General features: G+C 36.9%; 2 protein-coding genes and 1 non-coding gene across 4 annotated transcripts; 2 read left to right on the top strand and 1 right to left on the bottom strand.

Annotated features, from left to right (window-relative positions):
* Positions 1-280: 280 nt before the first annotated feature.
* LOC130993902 (transcription factor MYB60-like) lies at positions 281-2,984 on the top strand. The gene is made up of 3 exons (XM_057918937.1): positions 281-326; positions 368-474; positions 2,529-2,984. Exons 1-3 carry the CDS (start codon positions 281-283, stop codon positions 2,982-2,984), a joined length of 609 nt encoding a protein of 202 aa, XP_057774920.1.
* A 1,134-nt stretch (positions 2,985-4,118) lies between these two features.
* LOC130995638 (uncharacterized) lies at positions 4,119-7,853 on the bottom strand. Of its 2 annotated transcripts, none has more exons than XM_057921002.1 (2): positions 7,618-7,853; positions 4,119-7,032 (listed from the first exon to the last, which is right to left on the bottom strand). In XM_057921002.1, exon 2 carries the CDS (start codon positions 7,001-7,003, stop codon positions 4,745-4,747), a length of 2,259 nt encoding a protein of 752 aa, XP_057776985.1. In that variant the 5' UTR covers positions 7,004-7,032; positions 7,618-7,853; the 3' UTR covers positions 4,119-4,744. The 2 variants fall into 2 exon arrangements, with proteins under 2 accessions (XP_057776985.1, XP_057776986.1); XM_057921003.1 differs by having other exon boundaries at positions 7,576-7,850.
* A 16,917-nt stretch (positions 7,854-24,770) lies between these two features.
* On the top strand, positions 24,771-24,852 carry TRNAS-UGA (transfer RNA serine (anticodon UGA)). The gene has a single exon. It is a non-coding gene; the product is annotated as a tRNA-Ser (tRNA).
* The last annotated feature ends 208 nt before the right edge of the window (positions 24,853-25,060 follow it).

Below are 25,060 nucleotides of genomic sequence, written 5' to 3' on the forward strand. Positions count from 1 at the left end.
TCGGCATCCTCAGCCTCGAATTGACGCGACTCGCAGCAGTGGAGCTTGTCTTGAGGGATCAAGAGGCAGAATCCTCCTGGGTTGGAGGTGTCTTGAGCCGAAAACCAGGAGGTGGGGTTTTGCTGCGAAAATCCTAAATCCGAAGCGGGTTGTTCTCGCTGCTTCTTCAGGGACGGCGGCGAGCCATCGTAGCTATTGCCATGAATTGAGGACGGAGCCATCCTTGGAAGTGCACTGGAGAACCTTTGAATCGGAAGGGGAGACCATCCTTGGAAGGGGAATGGGAAGGAGAAGCTTTGAATCGAAAGGGGAGGCCATCCTTGGAAGTGCACTGGAAAACCTTTGAATTGGAAGTGCACTGGTTCAGCCTTTGAATTGGAAGGGGAGGCTGGTGATGGCTCGTCGAATTCTGGAAATGGTGACGGCGGCGTGGCGGACCGCCTAGAGCAGGAAGAAGGCAGTGGAGAATGGCTCGTCCAATTTTAGGATTTTTTTTTTTAGAAATTCTTCAAAATATCAAAACGACGTCGTTTTGCACACGTGACTTGACAGCGTGTAAAAAAACTACGTGGATGTCCATGTCATCGTCGGCCAAACTTAAGAGTTGCCGAAATCTTCGCCGTGTGCAATTTGCAACAAAATTAAAAGGTGATCAATGATGCACGGATTCTTCAAAAATTAGCATGTACGGCGAATCGAATTCTTTTAGGGTGTGATTCTCTCGGATTCTCGTCGGATTCGCACCTGATTCGCCACGTGGCGTATCTTTTAAAACAATTTATAAAAATAAATCAGATTCGCAAATTCCATAGGCGAAATTCACGTATCTCGTGCACGAAAGGCCTACACAAGGTTATTTTGATAATTTTATTTTCAATTATGACTTATATATTGGACTAATAATATTTGAATCGTTATATTGTTGCTCAATTAACTTATATAATTGAAAATGCTTAACTTTTGGGTAAAATAAAATGTAAATTACATATAATTAATTTAAGAAAATTTAAATTGTATATATTTTATATGCATTATATATCATAAAATTTTAATAATTAGATGTATCCTTGCCGAATCGCACCCCATAATTTTTAAAAACCAGTATCCCCGTACTCGTATCGTATCGCCCCCGCATCCGCACCCCCGTACCTATGCAACATAGAAGGTGATGTATTCTGAAGCTATTTTTGAAGGTGATGTGCAATATACAAATTCCGTGACAGTTCGTGTATTTTCCGGCTATTCACCCTATTTTTTTTGTTCTAAGTAATTTGGTACTTCTGTCACAAATTATAACATTTGTGCCAAAAGTACCACCCGAACCCGCGCCAAACCCGATCCGATCCGCCCAAATCAAGGGCAATACAGTTCAAAATTGCAACAAATGGCCAAAATTTGTGTTTTTAAGATGGAAGGGCCAAATATTGAGTTCAAATCCTCAATATGACTATATGTGAGTGCATATTTTCTTTTTAAAATAATGGAAGTAATATGTAACATAGAGTTGGGACTAGGGCTGTAAGGAGCCGAGCCAAGCCGAATACTAGCAGGCTTGAGTTCGATTTGTATAATTATTCGGGCGTTTGAGTTCGGCTCGAGCTCGAGCTCGATTCGAGCTTTAATATTGTTGATCGAGCTCGAGTTCGATTAGAGTTCAACTCGTGTGATACTCATAATGTAAAATTTGAGCTTGAGTTCAACTCGTTAGATGTTTGTATATATGATGTTCGAGCTCTAACTCGTTAAAATTTTTTTAAAAAAAAAATTAATTATGTTACTCGAACTTGACTCTTGTGCACTAATTCGATTGAAGGTTCATGAACATGCTCGCAAACATGTTCGCGAACAATTGAATTCGAACATGTTTGTGAGCTCGACGAGTTGGGTGCTGTCAGGCTTGAGCTCGGCTAAAAAAAGTTATCGAGCTTGAAATTAGGCTCGAGCTCGATTCATTTATTATCGAATTAAGCTCCAAACAACCTTTTTTCGAGCCGAATCTCGAATATTTTGCAAATAGCTCTGTCCATTTACAGCCCTAACTGGGACAAAGGATCTCATCTACCATCCTGTGCAGTTTACAAACTACTTACACAAACGTAAAACGATCATATAGCATCTTAGATGTCTTACTTTTTGTGTTTATTATTAGGTTAATGGCATGACATAACATCACTTTTTATGTTTAGATTTACAGCACAAATTTTAAATCATGCTACATAATACTCTCTCCACTCTCTTCGTCCTCCAAATAACTTCCTAGTAGGGGACAACACGAGTTTTAAGAAAAAGTTGTTAAATATATTAATAGTGGATAAAAAATGTTATAATTAGTATTGAGAATGGTGAAAATTGTTATAATTAGTAAGGAAAAATATCAAATAAGCCCCTATCATAGTGACCCTTATCACGTTTAGATCCCTATAGTCGAAGTTGGGCCAACTAAACCCTCAAAGTGCCTAAATTTTAACAATCAGACCCTCCGCACTAATGGCTGTTTAACACCGTTAAGAACATTTTTTTATCCAAAGTCACCGGAAACTCGCCGGAAATCTTGTCTCGGGAGGTGGAAGAACTATCTCAAGCTGGGCATCAAGAAAGGCTCCCTCACCCAAGATGAGCAGTCTCTCGTCGTCCATCTTCAGGCAAAGCACGACAACAAACGGAAAAAGATCGCAGCTGAGGTCCCCGGCCGCACTGCCAAGCGTCTAGGGAAGAAGTGGTGGGAGGTCTTCAAGGACAAGCAGCAGCGCGAGCACAAGGATAACAACAAGGAGGCCCTCGACCCCATACTCGACTCCAAATACGACCACCTCTTGGAGACTTTTGGTGAGAAGCTCGTGAATTCCATCACAATGCCGCCAACTCCCAATGGTGGTGGCACATTCCTCCAACACACCGATCCGTCCCCTGCTCCCTTGTCTAGGGAAGTCGTGTGGAGAGAAGAGATTTTAGAGAGGGCATTCCTTGTTCATTCGATTTTTTAGAGAGATAGAGATCGAGGGATGGAAGGCGCCGACTCACTGGTCTTCCCGAGGTGGCGGCTCGCCACAGATTCAAGAGGAGGCGGCAGCTTCTCGCTGGAGGGAAGGTCCGCGGAAGGATTTTCAGAGAGAAGGCGCTGCGAATCTGAAAAGAGAGGCCTATATTAATGGCGAAATCTGGAAATGAGCAGTTGATACCGCCAGAATTTGGAAAAGCGAAAGAGAAAATGAGAGATGTATTTTCCGACGAGTTTCCGACGACTTTAGCGAAATTAAAAAAGAAAAAATCTTAACGGTGTTCAACAACCGTTAGGGCGGAGGGCTCGATTGTTAAAAATTAGGCACTTTGAGGGTTTAATTGGTTCAACTTCGACTATAGGAATCTAAACGTGATAAGGGCCACTATGATAGGGGCTTATTTGATACTTTTCCCTAATTAATATTGATAATGGTAAAAAAGTAAGAATAAGTAAATGAGTATTAATTGTGGGGCAATGTCCCAAAATGGATAGGAAATTATCTGAGGGGACATCCCAAAAAAAATATACTGCCTCCGTCGACGAAAGAACTTCCTACTTTTTCTTTTTGAGACGTCCACAAAAGAACTTCCTACTTATTTTTGGACTAAACCCCACCACTACCCCACCACTCTCAATACTAATTAAAATAATTTTTTACCATTCTCAATACACTCGATAATTTTTTCTCTACTTTCAATACACTAAACAACTTTTTTTTCTTCTTAAAATCTATGTCACTCCCTCCTAAAAAGTTCTTTCATAAACAAAGAGGATATGAAGTTATTTGGGAGACGGAAGAAGCATATGACCTTTCCAATTTGTGGAGTTAACATCGTTAGAAATTGAGTTGGATTAAAGTTGAGGCGGATGCTAGAAAAGTACAGTTGGACTACCTAGCAGGCCCAGAATAAATGTCGTCATTCCAAAATTATGATTCACACAATTGTCCACTTGTATATTTTTCAGCAACCACGTCAATATTAATTTCATCCAATTTCAAAAAATGAATAAAAAAATACTAATGTTATTATATGCAATTATCCTTTTATGTATTTCAATAGGTCCTCATTCATCTAGTGGCCAAGCAAAGGCTCGCAACAAGAATGGACCAAGAAAATGCACAAATCTAAAAATGACAATTATCAAAATTGCGAGTCAATACAATTAAGTAGTTTTGCTTTGCAGATCAAAGCCACAGTATTTCAACAGTGTTGAAGATAAAATATTGAACAAAATGTTCAAAATAAAAGAGAAAAAGAGGTATGGCAGGTTAAGACTATAGTATTAATAAAAAAAGAGCTGGTTCATAAATCTGAGACTAGCAACTACCTACTGTGACTTGAATTGGCAGCAAGTATATACAACTCCCACCTAAATACCTGTTGAGTCGCCGAAAGGGGGGAGGCATTCGGTTTCATGCAAATCGACATTAGTCGTGCAACTCGAGCACTGTGTTGGCATGGCAAGAAAAGACCAAGAGCCCTTTGCTAATTTCACATCATCCACGCCGGTGAGAAAGCTAAGGATTCAAGAACACCACCACCAATCTGCAACTTTTCATATCTCTTGATGTGTTTTAGCATCCTAACGCGTCTCTATACCTTGGCTCATTCGCTATTTCAATTGCCCTGCAGCGAATATATAACCAACACGAATCAAACAATCAGCTAGAACAATTCTAGCTTTCGCTTGGCCCATTTCCAACACTCGACTTAAAACTAAGGACATTCCATTTCTCTCATCTCATGAAACTCCTTCTACCACATTGGTGCCGGTAACACCATCACAGTCAACTGCCTTCACGGTCTCTATCTCCTCATCACTCTCCACTAGCTCAATTGTTTCAATGTCTGACATAAGTTGAAGAAATTGAGAAGGAATGGCTGCTGGATCCAACTCAAGACAGCCCTTAGGCGACTTCGATCCTTCTTGGCCAGTAAGCAAATGGGAAGGCACCTGGTGAGAAAAACGAGAAAGTTCTTCCTTAGGGATCCTTCGTATTTCCCTTGGGTCAAAATGCTGATGGAAAACAGCTTTAAAGCCAGCAACTTTAACCAAGGGAATGACTATTGCGCCCAGCTCCTCATCACAGTCTTCAAGTACTTCAACCATGTCGTATTTGAGCATTAATTTGTGTTCGGTGAGCTCATTCCACTCAGGGGACCAATTCCTGTACAAAGCCCAAACATCCCCTTTTCGAGGAAATATTAGAATGGTCTTAGAAGAGTATTTTGTCCATCTGACCTTGTGTGAGAAACAGTCTATTGAGTCGCAAATTTCATGTCTGCCAACTCCAAACTCCCCGTATGTTCTCAAAAAGCCACTTACAAACCAGCTTCCTTTCCCTAGTCTGCTATGGGTTGTGGAACTGAGCCAGCTCATGCTCACCTTGAAGGGATTTAGAGATATCACATTCTGAATCATGGCATAGTGCCGGGGCATCCCATCATCATCATCATACACAGCCCACACTTGGTTGGCACCCAAACAGTTCTCTGTTCTACTCTTATCAAAATCATGAAAGTCAGGTTCCAGGACATCGATACACATTTTCTCAACCTGTTTCTCATCCAGATAAGAGTCTGAAGACCTGGAACCCAGTCTATTCAGAGGGAGTTGCTTCTCAGCCTCCAATGACTCACAGGGTTTGTTCTGAGTGCTCATGAAGCCATGAGTAACATGAGTATCAATTTTGGTTGAAGTTTCGTTTTCACTCTTATTTATAAGGTTATCCTCACTGGTTACATTCCTCACCACAGGAGCTGAGGTGCATTTCTCGAGTTTTCTTTGTATTTCATCACGAGCCTTCTCCATCACTATATGTTTGATGTCAACACGGCGTACAACATTACGACTGCTTTCAAGTTTCTGAAAAATATCCTGCTTACTGCCAGAAATATCTACTTGGTGAATCGTGCCACTTTCGCAGTTCGCCTGTTTCAGTTTGTCTTTGTTCACACCACAATCTTCAGCCCCTTTTCTTCTCTTGGAAGCTTCGGAGTTCCTGAAGGATTCCCCACCTATTGCTCTTTTGGACGCAATATTTTTCCGTCGCAATGCCTCCTCTCTTCTTGCAGCAGCTTGTGCTTTCTGCCTTTCCCGTTTGACTTTCTCATACGCCTGCTGAACCATATTAGCTGCTTGCGCAGCAGTTTGAGCACCACTGGGCTCAGAGAAGGGAACCCACTGGAAATTATTCGGCTTGGATCCATTATTGCCTGTTGTGTGATGAGTGCCTGAGTTGTTTCTACAAGTATCAGATGCCTGCTGGCTCTTCCGTCGCTGAGAATTGCTTGTCTGAGATATCTTAGAACTCTTAGTAGATGGAGGATCAATTTCAACTGCAAAGTAGGCCTCATGGCAATTGGGGCAGAGAAGGTTGTGATTGAGATACATCCTAAGATATTCATATTGCATTTTACAACGATGGCAGACAGTCCAAAACGTATGACGTTCCTTCTTGCGAGGTGGATGAGGAACAGCTGAAGGATTCCTCTTACTGTTATTACCCTTTTGAGCAGTGTTTGCAAAGTTGTAGAATCCATTTTGTGTCCCCGGTGGTGAAGGACCATCATTCTTACCTTGATTTCTCTGCTGAAGTAGCCTACCACACCTCTGATCATATGCTGTTTTCATGGACTTATCTGACAATAAATTCCATGCTTGGGAGATAAATTGAAACGCCCCTTCAGCCCCGATAGACCTGTTTTTATCAGGATGAAGCAGAAGAGCTAGTTTCCGATACTGTTTTCTTATTGACTCATCATCGGCTAAAGGGGTCAAACCAAGCACACCATACCAATTCGATTCTCCATTTAGTTTCTCCTCTTCAGCGGAAATATAGATCTCAAGCGTCATCACCATTTGAGAAATGCCTTCTAGTTCAGGATACAAATTCTGAGCCTTGAGAGCGAACTTCTTCGCCCCCTTCATGTCCCTTGCCAGAAACTTCCTCTCAGCAACTTCTTTCGCTCTCACAGCCTCGTCTCTGTTGCACTCCATCTACCCTTTTCCCTCACTCTACGTTCCCTCTACCGATCATCAAGTTAAGAGAACATAAAATCAACAACTCGATCCCGAAAACAAGAGTTCAAGAATAAAGCACTACGCTCTGAACAGCAAACAAATGAAACTGGAAAATATATATATATATATAAAACAGCTAAAAACAATTAATTCATCCAACAGCAGCAAGCCAGCTAGAAGAGAAAAACTCCAGAAAATGAAATGAAATTAAGAGCTAAAGAATTCTAAACAAACAATTAACGAAAATGCATCAAATAGTTCAAACTTAGACACAGCATATCCACCCTCAACCTAAATCACGACGAACTAATTATTACTGCAAACACAACAAGGACAACTACATTCAAAAAATAAAATTAAAAATGAAATTATCAGCTAATCCTCAGCAGCCCAAAACCCAAATCAATAACAGAAATCACAGGAACAGCAGAAAAACCCAAACAAATCAAATAAAGATTCCTCAAATAACATAATCAGTAGATAGATAACATCACATTATCATCGTCGGAAAAAAATAAAAAATAAAAACCCTAATCGGTGATCAGTACCAGGTATTATGAAATGAGGAACGTGGGCAGAGCGAGGGTTACCGTATGCGAGAGAGATACGTATTGTCTCTATAGAATTGAAGCGCAGAGTTTCATCACTGGAGTTTAATTTTCAGTTTTTCGAATTTTGCCCCAAAATTTTCTACAAGATTGGATTTTCAGAAAAGGATCTCAGTAGACAATAGGTAAATTGTTGCTGTTGTTTTTTTTTATTTTTTATTTTCTCTTTTCCTCGAAAAAGAAAAAGAAATTGGAGGACATTAAGATTAGGAGTTGGGACAAACACTATATGGGCATCTCATGGTGCAAATACCATTTTCCAATTTAACTAACCATGGTTAGTTTGTAATCATGAGATATGTTGGAAACCTTAACCATGGTTAAATGTAAAATGGGCTAGCCTTGCTTCTCACTCTTCAAAACCTAATGAACTAATAATGCTAATTGTAATAAATACTACAATAATGATTATAAACAAAAAATTAAGTATTGTTTTTTTAAAAACTAGTATAATCCTTATCTTTGCTATGGTAAACGGCAGCATAGCTTGAAATATCATGATTATACTATGCTGATTTACTTAATTACTATCATTAGTTACTTAATTAGCACACTATATATTATAGAATAACCGAGGTCCGTTTGTTTGGCACGGATTTTGTCCTGGAAAAATAATCTGATTCTAAAATATTAAATTCTTGTGTTTGGTCAAATTTTTATTAGGAAAAGTAATAAAATCTTTAAAACAAGAAAAACAGTGTAACTTTTCAGCATTCTTATTCTCTAACTTTTTTAAAGTATTACTACTTTTTACTCATTCTCAAGATACTTACTTACATATATATTTAGTATAATTTGTATTATTTCATAAAGAATAAATTAGAGTAATTTTTATTTAGTAGGGAGTATTATTATTATTATTATCATTATTATTATTATTATTATTATTATTATTATTAAGCAAATCATAATTTAATTCTTAGAACTGTGAATCATACTTTATATTATTATTATTATTATATAAGAAAATCTGAATTTAATTTTAGAATTATGGATCATATTAATGTACATTGTTGATACTATAAAATTGATTAGAGATTTTTTTAAAACATATTAAATTACAATTTAATTCTCATATATATATATATTGATTAATTATATTTATTTAATGATACAAATTCGGAATCTTAACAAACAATTTTAATATTTCTAAACATATATATCAAATTATTTTTCTAAAAATAATATTTTCAATTCATATTACTTTTCCGACCAATAAACATACGCGAAGGGATTCATGTAGGACGTGACTCGATCAGAATAACTTAATAGAGTATGTTTAAATTAATATTACAATTTATATGTGTCCTTTCTAGTAAAGAAGTTTATGAGTAGATAACATGACATGTTTCGCTAGTTTAATTGAATATTTTAAAATGAATAATCTTGATGCTCTGGGTGAATAGCCCGAGACCACACAAAGACATGTGAGCATTTTGAATAATATGCTCTTCAACGAAATAAGAATTTTATATCTTTAGCTTACATTCCTTTACGAGAAAAATAGCAATCTTGCAAATTCAACGTTTAGTAGTATTTGTCCTCGTGCAATGCATAAGTATTTTTATATTTATATATAAAATTAATATCAATTTAATTATTAATAAAAATTATAGATATAATAAAAAATACAAGTATATTTTTAGCTAAATATGTTTGAATTCAATATAAAAAATATAAAATAAAGTAGAATTTACAATAATAAAAATTGATATTATAAAAAGAAAATAAAATAAGAGTATAAGTTAAAAGAAAAAAATAAAATAAGAGTATAAGTTAAAAGAAAAAAATACAAAATACAAAATAATTAAATATAGATATATTAAAAAGAAGAAAGGTGAGAGAATTTTGTTAAATTTTAATCTTTAAATAAATATAATTTATACATTTTAAATCTAATATTTACATAACATATAGTAGCAAATTAAAGCACTTGTCATGATCTTTAATTTGATATGCATGTCAAATATTTTATAATTAGTCGAATTTCATGATTTTAGAAAAGAAATAAAATAGAAAAAGTCAGAAGTTAAAAAAAGAAAATAGAAAAAATATTCTCTCTCCGTCCACGGAAAGATGTCCTAAGAGAGGGTGGCACGAGTTCTAAGAAAAATTGTGTTATTTATATAGGGAGAAAATGACCCATAATTTTTTATTTTTTTTAAAAGTTAATTAAGTTAGTGAGTGGATAAATTAGCCCATAAGTTAGTGAGTGGAGAAAGAGACTCACAAATTATTAATAAAAATAGATTAAGACATTTTTTCGTGGACTAACAAAAATGGCAAAATTAAGACATCTTTTCATGGACTGATAGAGTATAGTTTATAAATAAACTTTTAATTTTATTTTATAATCACAAATTTGCTATTCAATTTTAAAATTGATTTCCAATTGGAAGTTACCTTTTTGATATATTTATATATTTCCTCCGTCACGATTATTTAGAGACAAAACTTTTGGGCACGTAGGTTGGGTAAAATTGATTATCTTGAAAGTTACCTTTTTGATATATTACATATTTCCAATTGAAAAAGTCAAAAAGTGAATAAAGGAAAAAATTTTAACCATATAACGAAATGTATCAAGATAGTTGGGACGACTCAAAAAGGAATTTGTTTCAAAATAGGTGGAACAGAGGGAGTACTATATATGTCAATTTTATTAATTTTAAATAAGGGTTAATAGCCGAAAAATACACGAACTATTTTCAGATTTGCATATTGCACATGACCTTCAAAAATAGCCCCAGAATACATCACCTTCAATTTAATCGCAATGTGCACCCGCATTGACTACCACTTTGATCGGTGGTGATGTGGCTGTCGGATTTCGTTGACGTGGACGATTTTCCGGTGTAGGAATACGATGTCGTTTTGGTACTACATTACAACACCCAAAACGACGTCAATTCATAGGTCTACAACTTAAATTTTAAAATCTAACTTGTCTTCCCCATTTTAATTAGGGTTCTTAGAGAACACACATGTTCTTGCGGCCGTCGAGTTGCAAGCAAATCCCCGGCGGCGGCGAGTAAATGAAGAAGAAAGGTGCGAAGAGAGTTGAAAGGAAAACCGCGGCGAGTTGATGCGAAGAAGCATGAGTTATTCTCGAAGCTCGTCGTCAATGGAAAGGCTGATTAATGGCGTGGAAATGAGATGTTATCATAAAATCCCTGCGATTATGAAAACGTCTCACACTGAGAAGAATCCGGAGATGAGGTACGTTGAATGTCGACGGAGAGATTTCGATGATTGTACTTTTTGGGATTGGATTGATCCTGAACTCACACCATATTAAAAGAGTTGTTTTAACAAAATGAGAAACGAAAGGGATGCTGCATTGAACAATTACAGTCGGTTTCCATGGTGAAGAAGGAAGATGGAACAAGTTCAGTTGATGTTAAGTTGCAAGGAATGGAATGTAAAATTAGGACTCTCACATTTGCTTTGATTTTGGTGATGATTTTGTTGCTGTATTCGAAATTGTAGATTACTCTTTGGATGTCAATGAAGTATTGCATTTTGATTTGAAGTTATGTCTCATTTTCTTTGATCAATTACAAAAATTCATTGAAATGAAAGAGTTCTTGTAAAGCATACACAAGTAATAATCACAATTACAAAATGAGTAGTTTGGTTGATATGTTCTTCAAAATCTAAGACAAAATGAGGGATTATGAACTTGTTTATCCCTAAATATACATAGTACATAGCATGCATTTACATCACTTCCAAAAGTCAAAAACTAGAAATTCTTTCTTGCTTGTTTCATTTGTTGCCACTCTCTTGTGTGGCTTGCCCTTCGATTACTGTTCTCTCCCGAGCATTGGTCACTTCCACCACCACGAGGTCTGCCTCTTGCACCTCCCCGAGGTCTGCCTCGTGCACCACCTCTGCCCATTGTCATTCCAACTACTCCATCTGTCAAGGGGGTAATACCCCTTTGATATGGTGCCTGCATTAATGAATCCATTGATTAGTAATTCCAATGTAATTACACATAATTATAATTGATTAATGTGACACTTACCCGGAAGTAGTGATTACCACTGCTTTCATTGATATAAACTCCATATCCAATCATTGCAATTTGCTTCTGATCTGCCTTCGAAGGGATGGGCCTTTTCCCCTTGTCAACTACTAGAGAAGTAGGATTCTTTGGCCTTCCTCTTTTCTCCTTTTCAGTTGTAGTATTCTCAATCTTCTCTTTCTTGCACTTCCTGTTGTTATGTCATTTTTCATCACAATTCCCACAAGTCATCACAAGGCCTTTCCTTTTGAGTCTGTTAGGGTTTTTTGGATCAACTTCAAGAGGATCTCTAACCCTATTCTTCTTAGGTCTCCCGGGCATATTTTTGATAAGTGGAGGCTTAATTTCAGCTCCCTCACATTGTGGCCACAGTAGCTCACCATTTAGGGGCTCTAAAGGATATTTGTAAGCCTGTAAATACCTAGCAACTGTGTAGTATTCACAGACATAGGCTGATGGTTCATGTTGGGAACTTAATGAAATATCCTAGCCCTAGTTTTGATGATACCAAAATCCTTAGGTTTTCTTTGTAATAGACTAGAACTTTTCGAACTCAACTGTTAGAGTTCAATTTCTAGTTTGTCTAAGTGATAAAGTATTTTATCAACACCTAATCTAATCCACAAATTTTACCTAGCGTTTGATCGTGAAAAAAGTTGAATTGCTTGAGAGTCGAAGAAAATTGTTGTAGCATTGATAGAGAGCGTGTGTTTACAAGATACGAGTGCATGGGTATTTATAGAGTACATGCTAGGGGTAAAATAGTAACTTCATCTCTAAAATATGCTCCCTGCATGGTCAAGGGCATAGTGGTAAATTTGCCCGTAGGCGGGTGATTCCTCTGCTCTGACGCGTGAGCAAATCACCCTTCTGTCCTTTAGTGACTTCTCTGGCGAGAGCCATTCCTCTGATGGTGGTCATTCCTCTAGCGAGAGCCATTCCTCTGGTGAGGTCCGTTCCTCTGCTAAGGTCCGCTCCTCTGACTCTGGTGATTCCCTTGTCCGCGTTCATTCCTCTGCTCCGCATATATTAATGAAATATCATAGCCCTAGTTTTGATGATACCAAAATCCTTAGGTTTTCTTCGTAATAGACTATAACTTTTCGAACTCAACTGTTGGAGTTCACTTTCTAGTTTGTCTAAGTGTTCTGAAGACTGAAAACCGGAGGATTGAAGACTGAAGACCGGAGAATTGAAGACTGAAACTGAAGAACTCAACTGAAGTTGCAATGAAAAGCCAAGTCAAATACTGATGTTTTGACTGAACGAGTTTCTCACTGAAGAATCAGTTATGACTGATTCATCAAATGCTGGCTACGTGGACTTAGCGGACTAATACTAAAGTCAAGTATCAGTTGACATTCTTTATCGAACTAAAACTCCAAAGTTAAAAGAAAGCCACGCACTTTCAAGTACAACCGCATTAAATGCAGAGATATTGAGGATCGTCCTTTCTCTGCAGAGCATTCCTTTTTGGTGATTACTTTTCATAGGAGCCTTACCTCCGGTACCTCAGACGTCGTTTCTCACCAAATAAGGAACCTCAAAGATTGAAGCCTCAGCCAAATTTGAATTACTCTCACAACGGATGAATTCTTGAAGACCATCTCCGCCAATGGATCTATTCAAGACCTCTCTTATAAATAGAGCTCGAGGATCACTTCAACCTTCACCGATTCAAAAGCACAAGCTGAAACGCTGCCAAAATTGTAGCTCAGTCATTCAAAGACTTCAATGATTTGAATCGAAGAAGAGAATACCCAAAGCCCAAAATCAGACTACTGATTTCATACATTCTCTTAGATCCTTAAGCAAATACATTGTATATCCAAAGCCTAAGTTCCGATTACAGATAGCCTATTCTCAGTGATCTAGTTGGTACTTCGAACCTCATTTCAACTGAGCGAAAAGAGTGTTTGAGTAGAGTGGAGTTCAGACCAGTTTTCCGACTTCAAGAGATCTTAGCCATCCGCTGAAAATGCATTGTTGTGTCTTAGCGTGCTAAGAGTGAGCGAGAAATCCAACCCAGTGTGTTGGTACTGAAAATCTGATTTTCAGTTGTAAGGTTTGTTGTGCACTCGTAAGCACTAGCCCAGAGTGTTTGTCAGTGTGATCAACTGACCGTGGACGTAGGAACTTGTTCCGAACCACGTAAAAATCATTTGTCGTTTATCGCTTTCAGTTTTACTTTCTTATCTGTGCACAAACGTCTCTTTAACTGAAACTGATTAATAACAAAGTGAAACTATAATCTGACAACGTGATAATCAAATGCTTTTTCAAAAGATAAGTTTTTCGTTGCCAGGGTTATTAGTCTAACTGATAAAGCTTCGGATAATCAGTAAAATTCATAACACTCATCTGCTTTAAAATCAAGACGGAAGCTCTACGCGAATATCAGTTAAAGCATTGAGCCTAACTGATATCTTTGCTGAAGTAATTTCAGTATCAGTCTTCAACCTTTGTTTAATTGAGTTTTCGTTAACTGTCGGTATCAGTTGATACTTTTTCAGTTAACTTCAAAAGGTTGTTCTGTGTGTTTTGAAAAACTATAGGTGTATTCCCCCCCATACACCTATTCTAGACCTTCCGGGACCTAACAGTTCCTCATTCAAATACCTAATGGCACACACAACATGCTTACATGGTATCCCCGTGAGCTCCCACATCCTACAAGAACATGTCTTCAATGGCATGTTCACCACATACTTCTCCCCACAATCATCAACTTCAAATTTATCACTAAGTGCAGGTAGGGTGTTCATATTCCTCGCCTCAAACTTCAGTTTCTCAAGCTTTTTGTTAATCACAGGGCAAATCCTATCAGTGTTGTCATCCATTTTATGCAGTTTATTCACTTGTCTTACCATGAGAGATGTCCTAATCTCTTCCATCATATGTATCAAATTCAAATGTTTATTCCTAGCACTAAGTATCCATCCGTTGAACATTTCACTTATATTATTATCGACCATATCAGACTTAGGAATGCATGACAATAAAAACTTACAGAATTTAGACACATCTCTCCCAATGAAATCTTGTTAAGCCCCAACACTTTCGGCTTTCATTTCTTCAAGAACCTTGTTGTACTACTGCACCGTAGTTGATCTCACAGCCCTCCAAAATAAGTTCTCCAGTGTTGCTCCTTTGTTATCCTTCTTCTGGTTCATGTATATGTGCCAGGCACAATTCCTATGTTCAGCCCTTGAAGCATAAGTACTCACAGCATTTATAAGTCCATGTTATGAAGAAAAGCATAAGTACTTTTGCAGATTACTTTAATACAAATGAAAACAATGTGAAATGAACAAGAACAAGAAAGTTACTTTCTGTTGATCACTTATGAAGGTGTAGCCATCTCCAGTACCTATCCCTAAATCATGCACAAGAAACCTCACAAACCAACCCCAGTTAACCTCATTTTCAACACTCACAGCTCTTCATGCTATTGGGAACATTTGGTTGTGTTGGGTCCCGAAAGGTCTCAAATAGGTGTATGAGGGGAGGGATATACCTATAGGCTATTTTAATCGAAAACACTTGAAAACAAACCAATACAACTTTTAATAGTTAAAAGAGTTTTAGAGAAACTTCGGTTGCTGATTGATACTGAATATCTCTTCAGTAAGGAGTTATCAGTTAAGTCCGAGACTTTAACTGATATGCGTTAGGCTTCAGTCAGGTTTGTAAAACAGAGGAGTGTTATGAATCTTACTGACTATTCGAAGATTTATCAGTTAGACTAATAACACTGGCAGCAAAAAAAAATTACTTCGAAATAGCCTTAGTGATTAATCACGTTGTCAAGATTTACATTTTACTTTGCAATTAATCAATTTTAGTTAACGAAAGGTTTGTGCACAGATAAGAAAGTAAGTACTAAAAGCAAAAAACGACAAAGGGATTTTTACGTGGTTCGGAATCCAATTCCTACATCCACGGTTAGTTGATCACACTGACAAACTTCACTGGGCTTGTGCTTACGGGTGCACAGCAAACCTAAACAACCAAATATTCAATCTTCGGTACCAACACACTGGGTTGGATTTCTCATTCTTAGCTTCACTGAGACAAAACTATGCCTTTCCGCAAAGACTAAGATCTTACGGAGTCAGAGCACTGGTCTGAACTTCTCTCAGCTCAAACACTCGTTTCGGTCAGTTGAAATGAGGTTCGAAAACTTGCCAACTAGATTACAAAGTGTAGGCTCTCTGTAATCAGTTATACCTAGGCTTTGGATATACAATATTTGCCTAAGTTCTAAGAGAATGTGTGTAATTAGTAGAGACTGATTTTTGGCTTTCAGATTCTCTTCTTCGATTTAAACTTTAAATGGCTTTGAATTGCTGAGTAACGAATTCGGCAGCGTTTTAGCTTATGTATTTGAATCGGTGAAGATTGAAGTGATCCTCGAGCTCTATTTATATGAGAGGTCTTGAATAGATCCGTTGGCATAGAAGGTCTTCAAGAATTCATCCGTTGGAGATAGATTTGAACTTTACTGAGGTTTCAATCTTCGAGGTTCCTTGTTTGGTGAGAACGGCTACTAAGGAGCAGGAGATAGGACATATCTGAAGAGGTAAACAACAAAAAGGAATGCTCTGCAGAGAAAGGACGATCCTCTAAATCTTTGCATTTAATGCGGCTGAACTTGGGAGTGCGTGTCTTCCTTTTAACTTTGAAGGTTCAGCCCGATGAAGAATGTTAACTGATACTTGACTTTAGTATCAGTCCGCTGAATCCACATGGCCTGCATTAAGTAATCAGTTCGTGACTGATTCTTGAACTGTTCAGTCAAATATCGGTATTTGACTCTGCCTTAAGTCATTACATCAATCGGCATCTTCAGTCTTCAGTCTTCAGTCCTCTGGTCTTCAGTCTTCAGTCTTCAGAATAGCATCTAAACTAGAAAAAAAACTCTAACACTTGAGTTCGAACAGTTCTAGTCTATTACAAGGAAAACCTAAGGATTTTGGTATCATCAAAACTAGGATTATGATATTTCATTTAGTTCTCAATAGGTTGTTCCCGTCCTTCCCAACATCACACATGAGTATACCCTCTAGATAGGTCTTTAAAAAGCACCCATCCAACCCTATCAAAGGTCTACAACTCTCTTTAAAACCCTTCCTCAAAGCACTGTGACCTATATAAAGACCCTTGAATACACCATCACTGCCAGCCATAACCTCATAAGTACCCTCTCCATCTACCTTTTTCAACTCAGCTATGTATTTCCCTAGAGAGGCATAGTGATCCTCAACCGATCCCCTGTCCATTGTTAAGGCAATTTTCCTTGCCTTATAAAGCCTGTCTCTGCTACAATCAGTAGCAAACCTGTTAGCTATATCCATCCTCAATTCACCTATGTCCGAATCCGGTTTGACTCTGAAGACAGGTATGCACTTTTTTGCTATCCATTTGGAGCTAAGTAATTTGTTCCTTGTATCCCTCTTACAGATACTCTCCCCACTTAAAGACTTATCCTTTTGGACAACAGAGGCATAAAGCCTCCATGGACATGAAGGCTTACAAATAGCCTCACATTGGTCTTTTGATACTTTTCTAAACTGGATAAACCTTCCATTTGCTATTGCCCAGCACACTCATGCCCATCTGTAAATCTTAGCCCTAGCTTGATATCAAGTTGTTTCTCATCATATTTTGGATCATCCCTACTCTTTTTCTTCTTAGGTCTAACCATCTCCCCTTCACCCCCACTCTCACCTGATGTTAACATCTTCATCAGATTCCTCATACTCTGAAACATTTTCTTTCTCTTTTTCAGGCTGACGCTTCTCTATTAACTCTTCCACCCAATTAACAGGACCTCTTTCATTTTTTTTTTTGCCTTACATCCAAATATTCTTCATCATCTACACCTTCCATATTAGGATCATCATCCTTATCAGTTTCTTTCTCATTAGAGGGCATATATTCACTCTCACTAGTTACTCCTCCATCATACCTTTCAAGAAAATATTCCCCTCCACTTAAATCTATGGTAGGTAAGTATGAGAGTATCTCTCTAAGAGAAGGCTGAGGTTCCCCATCATCTGCCCCAAAACCCTACCCATCATCTGCTCCAACATCTGACCTAATCCCACCCTCCACAAAAACGTTTAAAGATCTGTTAGAACTACTTAGGAAGCCCAACATCTCCATCACCTCTTTATCAGTTTTGATCACCTTAAAGACATATGATTTAGGCTCCACATATAGTAACTTCTCCCATCCTGAGTAACCTAAACCCTTGACTAACTCCTTCAAATCAAAAAACCCAAACTTGTCTTCATCAAGGTCAGAAAATCCTACCTTTTTACCCCCCAGAATACGCATCAAAGCCTTGTACTTCCTTAAATGTTCCACCGTGATGTATGACGAGGGTGAAATTGCAAATGCAAAAAAAAAAAATTAAGACGAATGCACTTTCAAAAAACCAATTGATTATTGAAAAAAGAACGCAATCACACAAACAAAATTGTTATTCAAATACCACCGATTGAAAGAACCTACATGTCACCCATGTCTCTGCGCTCAATTTAGTTTCTCAGTTGTGCTCTCCAACTTCAGTTTCTCCGTCGTGCTCTCCAAACGTCGTGCTTTCCTATAGTCTAAATCCATCTCCGCTCTCGCTGCCGAAACAGGACTTTTCGTCTTTGGCGTTCTATATTCCTATGCAAGATTAGGAAATTACATTTATCAATTAGGGCATTTTAATTTAGAAATCAGCTAAGCCTTTTAATTAAAATGATTAAACAACGTCATTTAATACGCGTGGCATGCCACCGTGTAAAAAATGCCATGCTTAATGCCATGTAGTTTAAAATAGTTTCCACGTCATCGCCGGTCAAATATAAGAGTGGTCGGAACTTTCACCGGGTGCACATTGCGATTAAATTGAAAGGTGATGTATTCTGGGGCTACTTTTAAAGGTCATATGCAATATGCAAATCTGAAAATAGTTCGTGTATTTTTCGGCTATTAACCCTTTAAATAACTATTAGCAGTGCCTTAGCTACTTTATTTTCTTTATTTCATCTTTATTTTCAAGATGAAAATCTATTATAATTATGTGAACTTACTTAATTCTTCACTATTTCATACAGTAAAATAACATGTCAAGAATTTTGTTTGAAAGTAACTATAGTATTTATTTTTATTTTTTGAGGAAGATAATTTTCAGAAACCATGGTATTTCACAAGTTTTTAACGAATTCAAGCTCGGATACCATAAATATGAATATCAAATGAGTCGGGCTCGAACTCAAACTCAAATACAATATTATTAAGTATACACGAGCTTGGTTAATTGAATGGCGAGAGCCGATCTCGATCAACAACACAAAAACTTGAGTTGAGCCAAGCCAAATTCAAATACTTAAATATTTTAATAAGGTGAGCTCTAACCGGTTAAGCTCAACTCATTTACAAACCCTGAATATGAGACAATTTTGTAGGATTGTCGGTTAATTATGATCATCCTTTTGTCATTTCCTTATAATTAAGCTTTTCATATTTTGATTTTTTTTAAATTGATTGTGGTACCATCAATTTTTTTCTTTTAATTCACTACGAAAAAACGCAAGATTACCGGCCACAATTACCGACGACGAGGACGCTGCCGATAATCACGGGTCGCCTCCTCCGCCGCTGGTGCACCGCCGGTGATCACCTGTGGCACACCAGCAGCGGAGGAGGCGACCCGTTTTTTTTTTTAAATTTCGGCGAAAATATCGACTTTAATAGACGATGGGGTTATGCGCCACCCGACAGACTCTCCGGCATGGAAATACTTGAATTCAGTTTATCCTGAATTTGCTCATGAGACCATAAATGTGAGATTGAGCCTCTCTACAGATGGTTTTGCCATCTTTGCACAATCAGAACGTCAGTATTCTTCTTGGCCAATTATTGTCATACTGTATAACTTGCCTCCGTAGTTGTGCATGAAAGAACAATTCATGTTCCTCACAATTCTCGTGCCTGGGCCATCTAATCCAAAGATGAAGTTGGACGTTTTCTTGCAGCCACTACTACAAGAGTTGAAATCTTTGTAGGAGATAGGTGTGAACACTTACGACATATCTTTGAAGCAAAATTTTCAGATGCAGGCAGCTCTTAATGGATTATCAATAATTTTTCAGCGTACGCTATGTTGTCTGGGTGGGGTACAACCGGAAGATTGGCATGTCCACATTGTATAGAGGATACAGAAGCTTTCACTCTATCGAAGAGTGAAAAATAATCGTGGTTTGACAATCATCGGAAGTTCTTACCTCGTAACCATGTGTTTAGGAGAAATAAAACTTCATTCTTGAATAATAAGGCCTGCAATGTAAATCCACCAGAACAGAGATCGGGAACAGAAATATTGAATCTAATCGAGGGGTTGGGCTTCGTGAAGGTTACAGAAGATTTTGATGGCAGAAACGCTCAACTCGCAAAAGATAAACACATTGGGTGGCAAAAGAAAAGCATATTTTGGGATCTTCCCTATTGGAAGGATCTTCTGATTCGACATAATTTGGATGTCATGCACATTGAAAAAAATATCTTTGATAACGTGTTCAACACTGTCCTCAATGTGAAAGGGAAGACGAAAGATACAGAAAAGTCGAGAGAAGAATTGAACATCTTCTGCCGACGACCTGAATTGAAAAAACTGGTTGGAGCCCGACAGTATCCAAAAGCATGTTACACGCTTGAAAAGGATGAGAAGAATATTTTACTTCAATGAATCAAGAGTCTTAAATTCCATTATAGGTACGTGTCAAATATTAGCATATATATGTACTTAAAATATAATTTAAGTCGAAAAATATATGTACTTAAAAAAAAGGTAACATTGATTGAATTCAACGTATGCAATTGAATTCAAAATACATTACAAATACCAAATTAAAATACTTATGGTGTGTAAACTAGATAATAATAATAATAATAATAATAATAATAATAATAATAATAATAATAATAATAATAATAATAATAATAATAATTAATAAATATTTTTTCGACATAAAAATAAGGACGAAAACGAGACCGATCTGTAATTAACGACATCTCTTGGATATCATATCGACATATTATAAGGTTATGAATGTATGATATTGTATATATATTGAAATAGAGTTTAAATGAATTAATAGGTACTAGATATATTAATAATACGAGTGTTCTGTACTTGACCACTTGAAAGGAACTTCAAGGTTAAGCGTGCTTGACTTAGATCACAACTAAGATGAGTGACCGACTGAGAAGTTCGTCTAACGTATGCAATACTGTATAAATACGAAAATACTTGTGGAGTATAAATAAATAAATAAAATAAATAACAAAAAATTACCGACGGCAATGTGCCGCCGCTAATCACCGCCGTCCAGTCAACATTACCGGTGGTCACCGGCGGCAAAACTCCGGCATAACTCCACCGATCAACGACAGCTTTTAACGATGGCGGCGCCGCCGTTATACCAATCATCGACGAGTAAAATACCGACAGCGAGGCGTTGTCGGTATCGCCGCCCGTAATTGGTATACTAGCGGAATTCCTATGATTAGCGACGGCAATTATCGTCGGTAAATCTGATTTTTTATAGTGATCATTTTATTCATTTATATTCTTTTGAGGTAATGGTTAAATAATGCACAACCATTAAGTGAATTTTCAGTTTAGATATGACTTTTAAAACGTTAGATAAAATCCACCCCACATTTCAATTTACAATGAGTTCATTGTCTCCAATTTTTTCTGACAATCAATAAATTAACGTGGTGCAAAAACAATAGTATGATTAATGTACGAGGCCAAAAAATAGAAGTTCAAATTTATTAGAACGTGATCTTTAAATTTACTTGTTTTTTCGTATAAAAAAAGAAAATCAGAATTATATTTTAGATTTATAGTGTTAAACAGATTCTTATCCACTACATATAGCGACTTGCAAAAAGTTAACTGCTATTTCAAAGATGTCATCAGGTGAATTATATGTTGTTAATAAAATTGAGGTTTCTCTTACATATCAATAGTCAATAATTGTTGTTGGCAATCAAACCTAATTTAAGTGGTAAAATTGAGGTATTTAAATATTTTTCTTTATAAAAATTTTAGATTTAATTTCGTCTACATGTGATTATTTTTTTCACATTTGTGAGAGAGTAATGATCTCACCTGCGCGTATTATTATTTTTTCATATTTGTGTAGTTTAAAAGTCTTGTCTGCGTGCGGATGACATATTTGATTATACAAGATATCTTTTATAATTTTCAATATTTTTTCACCTTTGTGTGATTTAGAGGTCTCGCTTGCATGCGGATGACATATTTGATTATCACAAAATCTTGGGTACACCCGGGTGTACCGTACGACCGGGTTGACCGGTATTAAGAATAGTATTATTTATATGGTTTGTGTCAGGATATGGGTTCAAATCAGGATACGAGTCAAAGTCTAAGTGAAGGTGCAACTCAATTGTACGGTACACGCGGATGTACCCAAGATCACTTCTTTGATTATATACAAGATACCTCTTGTAATTCTCAATGGTCTCGCCTATGTGCGGTTATTTTTCCACCTTTGTGTGGTCTAGACGTGTCACCTGCTTGCGGATGACATATTTGATTATATACAAGATATCTCTTGTAATTCTTAAAAAAAAAAAAATACTCTCTCCATCTCACCTTTATAGTCCATTTTACTTTTTCACACATATTAAGAAAATACAATAATGGTCTCGCCTGCTTGTAATTATTTTTTCACATTTGTGTGATCTAGAGGTCTCGCCTGCATGCGGATGGCATATTTGATTATATACAAGCTATGTTGCATAGGTACGGGGGTGCGGATGCGGGGACGATACGATACGAGTACGGGGATACGGATTTTTAAAAATTATATGGTGCGATTCGGCAAGGATACATCTAATTATTAAAATTTTATGATATATAATGCTTATAAACTATATACAATTTAAATTTTCTTAAATTAATTCTATGTAATTTACATTTTATTTTACCCAAAAGTTAAGCATTTTCAATTATATAAGTTAATTGAGCAACAATATAACGATTCAAATATTATTAGTCCAATATATCAGTCATAACTGAAAATAAAATTATCAAAATAGCCTTGTGTAGGCCTTTCGTGCACGAGATACGTGAATTTCGCCTATCAAATTTGCGAATCCGGTTTATTTTTATAAATTGTTTTAAAAGATATACCACGTGGCGAATCGGGAGTGAATCCGACGAGAATCCGAGAGAATCGCACCCTAAAAGAATCCGATTCGCCGTACATGCTGATTTTTGAAGAATCTGTGCATTATAGTATACAAGATACCTCGTGTGTTGGTCTAGTGGTAGGAGGTTAATGCCCAAGACCTAAGGTCATGAATTCGAGTCCTTCGTCGTGCGGTTTTTAAATTTCTTTATTTACTTATGTAATTTATCAAAAAAAAAAAAAAGATGTTCCCTCCGTCCCACTTTCATAATTCATTTTACTTTTTCACACATATTAAGAAAATATAATTAATATTGCTTGGGAAATACAAATTAAATGTAATTATTCAATTTTACCTTTATTTATTCTATGTTTGATTATATTTAAATAAAGTTATTTTAATAAAAAAATAAATTTAATACTAATTTAATTTAAAAAATAAATTATCTGTGCTTTCAAGGGTTTTTTTTGGTTTTTTTCTTTTCTTTTTTATATAAAATCGTCATTTAATAATTTAAAAAATAAATTATATATTGAAACATCTTAAAAAAAAATAAAGAATTATGAAGATGGCACGAAGGGTCATACACAACGTCATACACAAAAATTTAAAATAAAAAAAGTCTCTGGTCTCACCGCAACAACGTCATACACAAAAATTTAGCACCTTCACGCCACTTGATTCTCAAGCAGGTCCGTGTTTTTCTTTGTGAAGCTGCCAACAATTTTGTCCTTGGTACTATGGCCAACTCGGTTTCTGATCTTCTCATTCTTAAGAATATCTCCATCGCTGGACAACACAGGAAGCCTTTCTCCTATATTTACGTTGCTTGGCACCTTCCACCGCCGTCTTGGATTAAAATTAATACTGATGGTTCGGTCCGTGAAGGGAGGATTCATGCGGGGGGCGTCTTTAGGAATGCCTTCAATGACGTTCTTGGTTGTTATCATTTCTCAGGCGGCCAGGGGGTTGCGTTCGAAGCAGAGCTTCTAGCTATTATTATTGCGATTGAATCTGTGCATCGTGCCAAATGAGAGAGAGTTTGGTTTGAGTCGGATTCTTCTTACATGGTTCAGCTCCTTCAGTCGCTCTCTGAAACGGTCCCTTGGAGATTCAAGCCTCGGTGGCAGCTCGCTCTATCCAAACTACATACTTTCACATGGCGCATTTCTCACGTTTTTCGTGAGGGCAACAGATCGGCGGATTTTTTGGCTTCTCAAGCTAGGGAAGAGGGTTTTTGGCCTCATGCCATTGCTGGTTTAAATGATTTTGTCAAAGAGGATGTTTCTATTCCCTATTTTACTCGTTTCGCTTAATTTTTTTTTGGGTTTTTTCTTTTTCTCTTCGTTCTGGATCGGTTTTGAGCCGGGAGGCCTAAGGGTAATGGTTCGGCCGGAATCCTTGAGACCTCCTAACTCAGCTCTGTCAACCTTGGTCCTTGACGAGTACTCTTTTTCCTCTACTGTTATGAGGTTTTAACGAGGCTCGGCCCTTAGTCTGCAGCTTTGTGCTTTCAAGGGTTTTCGGTTTTCCGTTGTTGTTTATTTTTTTCTTTTTAATAAAATCTTACTTCAGCAGAAGATGGCACGAAGGGAGTAGTCAATCGTTGTTTAATTTAGCTAGTTGTTATTTCCAAACCTCCTTGATCTTTACGAAGAATTCGCAATTATCAAAGGCTCGTTGTTGCAAGGTTGCAACCTATAGCGTGTTAAGTTGGTTTCCACCTATTTTAATAATAATAATACAAACTTTTATAAGCTTATATTATGTTCAATATAAAAAAAATATAATCTTAAAAGAAATATCTAAAACGATTATCTCAATTTGATAGCTAACAAAAAAATAATGACCATTGACCAGCAGATTAAGTATCAGCAAAGTCGATATGTCCGAGTGGTTAAGGAGACAGACTTGAAATCTGTTGGGCTTCGCCCGCGCAGGTTCGAACCCTGCTGTCGACGTTTTTCATAGCTCCTTTATTTTTCATTATTATTAATGACTCCCTACTTATCATCTGGATCTGCGACTTTTACAAATTTGTGATTATTCAAGTTAATTTTTTGTGTAGGAGGTCGCCCATTTTGTGAAGCACATAGAAAACAAGTGGGATGTTCAATAAATAGTCAAGGTAAGTTTATATGTAGTTGAGACGTAGAAATTATGTGAGTT

The sequence above is a fragment of the Salvia miltiorrhiza genome, chromosome 7 (assembly GCF_028751815.1).
Source record: "Salvia miltiorrhiza cultivar Shanhuang (shh) chromosome 7, IMPLAD_Smil_shh, whole genome shotgun sequence".
Taxonomy (NCBI): domain Eukaryota; kingdom Viridiplantae; phylum Streptophyta; class Magnoliopsida; order Lamiales; family Lamiaceae; genus Salvia; species Salvia miltiorrhiza.